The sequence below is a fragment of the Nansenia antarctica genome (genome assembly GCF_963989245.1).
Source record: "Nansenia antarctica genome assembly, chromosome: 8".
Lineage (NCBI taxonomy): Eukaryota > Metazoa > Chordata > Actinopteri > Argentiniformes > Microstomatidae > Nansenia > Nansenia antarctica.
This window is the reverse complement of record NC_137678.1, coordinates 36,799,546-36,804,545: the sequence shown is the minus strand read 5'-3', so window position 1 is coordinate 36,804,545 and position 5,000 is coordinate 36,799,546. Positions and strand designations below refer to the sequence as shown.

At 45.1% G+C, this 5,000-nt stretch overlaps 1 protein-coding gene across 1 annotated transcript in view; it reads left to right on the top strand.

Annotated features, from left to right (window-relative positions):
• The first annotated feature begins 1,369 nt into the window (after positions 1-1,369).
• tymp (thymidine phosphorylase) overlaps positions 1,370-5,000 on the top strand; it is a 5,952-nt gene continuing 2,321 nt past the window's right edge. Inside the window, exons 1-6 of the mRNA XM_080537421.1 lie at positions 1,370-1,458; positions 1,823-1,938; positions 3,361-3,563; positions 3,677-3,775; positions 3,991-4,120; positions 4,447-4,565. Coding sequence (XP_080393547.1) covers positions 1,824-1,938; positions 3,361-3,563; positions 3,677-3,775; positions 3,991-4,120; positions 4,447-4,565 — 666 coding nt within the window. The 5' untranslated portion in view covers positions 1,370-1,458; position 1,823. The remainder of the gene's footprint in view (positions 1,459-1,822; positions 1,939-3,360; positions 3,564-3,676; positions 3,776-3,990; positions 4,121-4,446; positions 4,566-5,000) is intronic.

Here is a 5,000-nt window from a genome sequence, read left to right as displayed (position 1 = left end):
AGGTGGATTTACTAGTAGTAGTAGTAGTAGTAGTAGTAGTAGTAGTACTGTAGGTGTATTTACTACTACTACTAGTAGTAGTAGTAGTAGTAGTAGTAGTGTAGATGGATTTACTAGTAGTAGCAGGGTAGGTGGATTTACTAGTAGTAGTAGTAGTAGTGTAAGTGTATTTACTAGTAGTAGTAGTAGTAGTAGTAGTAGTAGTGTAAGTGTATTTACTAGTAGTAGTAGTAGTGTAAGTGTATTTACTACTAGTAGTAGTAGTAGTGTAAGTGTATTTACTACTACTAGTAGTGTAGGTGTATTTAGTAGTAGTAGTAGTGTAAGTGTATTTACTACTACTAGTAGTAGTAGTAGTAGTAGTAGTAGTAGTAGTAGTAGTGTAAGTGTATTTACTACTAGTAGTAGTAGTAGTAGTACTAGTGTAAGTGGATTTACTACTAGTAGTAGTAGTACTAGTGTAAGTGGATTTACTAGTAGTAGTAGTGTAAGGGGATTTAGTAGTAGTAGTAGTAGTGACAGTGTGTTTACTAGTAGTAGTGGTAGTGTGGTGGATTTACTAGTAGTAGTAGTAGTAGTGTAGGTGGATTTACTAGTAGTAGTAGTAGAGTAAGTGTATTAGTAGTGTGGGTGTTTGGGGTGGGGTGGGGGAGGGGTTGCTTTAACTCTAAAGCCATAAAACAGATCAGTCACATGTTGCTGCTTGGGACACCTTCCTGCTGAGATAGGCATGTTAACGTCACGCTTGGGTTCAAATGACAGATTCTGTCTGTAGTGTGGTGAAAAATCTAGGGTTACCACTTAGTATTCGGTGAGATTCTGCACAAATGTGACAGGGTCTGGTTAAAAAGTAATTTTTTTCAGATTATGAAAGTGCAGATTGTAAGCTTTCAATGGTGTGTGGTGTGTCATACATTGAAATCATACATTGAAAATAGTTGAAGAAGATATGCTTATTTGAATGTTGTTACACCTCAAACCAAATAGAGGAGAAACGCTCTCTGAATCAAAACACACAAAACAGCTGCTAGTCGCTAGCAGCTAAAAAGGAACATCGCTACGAACATCTAACTGCATGTTTAGCACATCACAGCATGCTGATAGAACATGAATATGCTAAAAACATACATATAAACAACATATAACTACACATAATAAGATGATCACACAGTCCTTGCTTTTGAACACGTCCCCCTGCACACTGGGCCCCCCTGCACACTGGGCCCCCCTGCACACTGGGACCCCCTGCACACTGGGACCCCCTGCACACTGGGACCCCCTGCACACTGGGACTGTTATGCTGTTATTGTTGTACAGGTACTCCAGCCTCCCCAGGGAGGTTAATGAGTGACAGCAGACAGCTGGAGGTCTTTGACCGGCAAAATGAAAAGAAAAGGCCAGAGGCTGGAGGACACGGCTAATAGTAGCAGCAGGAAACACAGCCGGACACAGAACCACGTATGTATGTGTGTGTGTGTGTGTGTGTGTGTCTGTTCTTATTTTGCGTGTGTGTGTCATTATTGAGTGAGTGTGTGTGTGTGTGTGTGTTTATCTGTGTCTGTCATTACTGTTTGTGTCTGACATTATTTTGTGTGTGTGTGTGTGTGTGTGTGTGTCTGTTCTTATTTTGCGTGTGTGTGTGTCATTATTGAGTGAGTGTGTGTGTGTGTGTGTGTTTATCTGTGTCTGTCATTACTGTTTGTGTCTGACATTATTTTGTGTGTGTGTGTGTGTGTACTGTGTGTGTGTCTGTCATTATTTTGTGTGTGTGTTAATGTGTGTCTCTCATTAGTGTGTGTGTGTGTGTGTGTTTTTTTCTCAGGATGTCATTTCCGGAGCTCATCAGGAGGAAGCGTGATGGCGAGCAGCTCAGTGCCGCAGAGATACGAGACTTCATCCTGGGAGTCAAATACAAGACCATCCAGGACAGCCAGATAGGTACACACACACACACACACACACACACACACGCACACCATACAGGACAGACAGATAGGTACACACACATACACACACACACACACACACACACACACACACACACACACACCATACAGGACAGCCAGATAGGTACACACACACTGTGAGAAAAATGTTTTTAATACCAATAAAATGTGACAATGATTGCTTAAGACTATGAATGATTGAATGATTATGAATAACGGAATGAAAACCACAGTATACCCTCATATTCAGAAGTGAATAACAAGAATGAGGGTGCGGCTGCTCCTGCTCCCCTTGTGGTGGGGTTATCCAGTTCAGAGTGACCAACAGTTGAACTTACATGGGGGAAGACCAAGGACAAACTGCCCATGTGATATTGTTCAAGAACTGAATGTCAACCTATAGATGTGATCAACAGGGACTGCTCCGTTGAGCTTTTGTGCTGAGACACTCTGTTGATGTACATTTGCTCCTCTTACAAGACACACACACACACACACACACACACACAAAAACACACTTCCTGATTATATTTCCAGCAGCAAGCAAGGGTTGTATTTCAGTCAATCAGTACCAATCAAACTTGCACAACTCCAATCTTGCACAACTCGCTCATGACCTTTCTGGAAAGTTGCCAAGGTTGTCCCATTGTTTACGATGATCTCTGGCTGAGCTGACTGCTCCATGTCCCCACCTGCTGGTGGTAGAGTGACCATGAATTCTGGTGAAGGCGGCTGCTCTGTGCCTCCCTCTGGTGGCCTTGAGGATGGTTGCCCCTCTTCTCCTCTGATGAAATCAGTATAGTGGAAATTGAGAAACTTGAGTCCTCTGTGATGTCGGGCTCGACTCGAACAGGGTCCAGGAGCAGTCATCCTGGAGCGGAAGATTCCTGTGAGATCCCGGGGTGATTCTGGGCTTATCCCTGGGTCCTTAGCCATTGGTCTAGCCGAGGACCGGGGATATGTCCACTGAACTGGGCTGAATATCCTCTATGGGCCTTCCTCCTCTAATATAAGGCAGCATTTCTGTAGTTTAGGCTATAACTCTCAACTGGACTCCCCGCTACACAGGGCTCGCCTGTGTATTCATCTGAGTCATAATATTGGAACCCTGGTGATACGCCTGACTCCTCCTGTGTGTGTGTGTGTGTGTGTGTGTGTGTGTTTTTGTGCATGTGTGTGTGTGTGCATGCATGTGTGTGTGCACATGTGTGTGCATGCATGTGTGTGTGCACGTATGTTTGTGTGTGTGCATGCATGCGTGTGTGTGTGTGTGTGTGTGTGTGTGTGCGTTTGTGTGTGTGTGTGTGTGAGTGAGTGCGTGTGCGTGTGCGTGTGTGTGTGTGTGTGTGTGTGAGTGAGTGCGTGTGCGTGTGTGCGTGTGTGCGTGCATGTGTGTGTGTGTATGTGTGTGTAGGAGCCATGCTGATGGCCATCTGGCAGCAGGGCATGACAACAGAGGAGACTCTCGCTCTGACCAAGGAGATGATGACGTCAGGGGAAGTGATGTCATGGCCAGCGGAGTGGGCGGGGCTAGTGGTAGACAAGCACTCGACAGGCGGCGTTGGAGACAAGATCAGCCTGGTGTTGGCCCCGGCCCTGGCCGCCTGTGGATGCAAGGTAACTCTGACCCTGACCCTGACGCTGACCCTGACCCTGACCCACCCTGACCCTAACCCTAACCCGACCCTGACCCTAACTGTGTGTGTGTGTGTGTGTGTGTGTGTGTGTAGGTTCCTATGATCAGTGGTAGAGGCCTGGCTCACACAGGGGGAACGCTGGACAAGCTGGAGTCCATCCCGGGATACACCATCCTACAGCCAGTAGAGAAGGCAGGTCACACACACACACACTCACACACACACACACACACACACACGCACAGCGATCAGCCGTTAGCGAGCCGTTAGTGATGCTGATGTTAGTCTATGTTGTTGTTAGCCGTTAGCAATGTTGATCTTAGTCTATTGTGTTGTTAGCCGTTAGTGATGCTGATTTTAGTCTATGGTTTTGTTAGCTGTTAGCTATGTTGATGTTCTGTGTTCAGCTGCAGAGAATCCTGGAGGAGGTTGGCTGTTGCATTGTGGGCCAGACAGAGAACCTAGTGCCAGCTGATAAAGTTCTCTATGCCCTCCGAGACGTCACATCCACTGTAGACAGCCTGCCCCTCATCACAGGTGTGTGTGTGTGTGTGTGTGTGTGTGCGTGTGTGCGTGTGCGTGTGCAGATGGGCCTGGATTCCCTCACACCCGGAGATGATAAAAAAAACTCTGATCCAAGAAAACAAAACCATGTGACATGTTGTTACTGATGTCTGTCTCTGTGTGTGTGTGTGTGTGTGTGTGTGTGTGTGTGTGTGTGTCTGTACGTCTGTATGTACTGTATGTATACTGTATGTATGTGTGTGTGTGTGTGTGTGTGTCTGTATGTCTGTATGTATGTATACTGTATGTATGTGTGTGTGTGTGTGTGTGTGTGTGTATGTGTGTGTGTTCTAACGCAGGGTCCATCATCTCCAAGAAGGGGGCGGAGTCTCTGACTGCGTTGGTTCTGGATGTGAAGTTTGGCCGAGCTGCTCTCTATAAAGACCAGGCCAGCGCCAAGACCCTGGCCCAGTCCCTGGTAACCCCTGACCCTGACCTAACTCTAACTCTGACCCTAAGTTTAAACCTAGCCCAGGGGGGTATTCCATCAATGTCGCTAAAGGAAAATCCAGGCTTATTTTTTTATAAATCTCACAAGATTTATCAAAATAAGACTGGATTTTATATATAAATCTTGTGAGACTTATCAGAATAAGCCTGAATTTTAGCAACGTTGATGGAATACCCCCCAGTGTGAATTATAGAGCCTTATGAAGACTGTATTTTATTCACCAGCAGTGAAGTGTTGAAGATCCCACTTTATATATATAAAAGAACAGTTTTAGGATCACTAAATATCTAATTATGTGTAGGTATGTGTTTTTAGTATGTTAATGTTCTATCAGCATGTTGTGATGTGCTTAACATGCAGATAGATCATCATTCATTATATTCATAGCGATGTTCCTTTTTA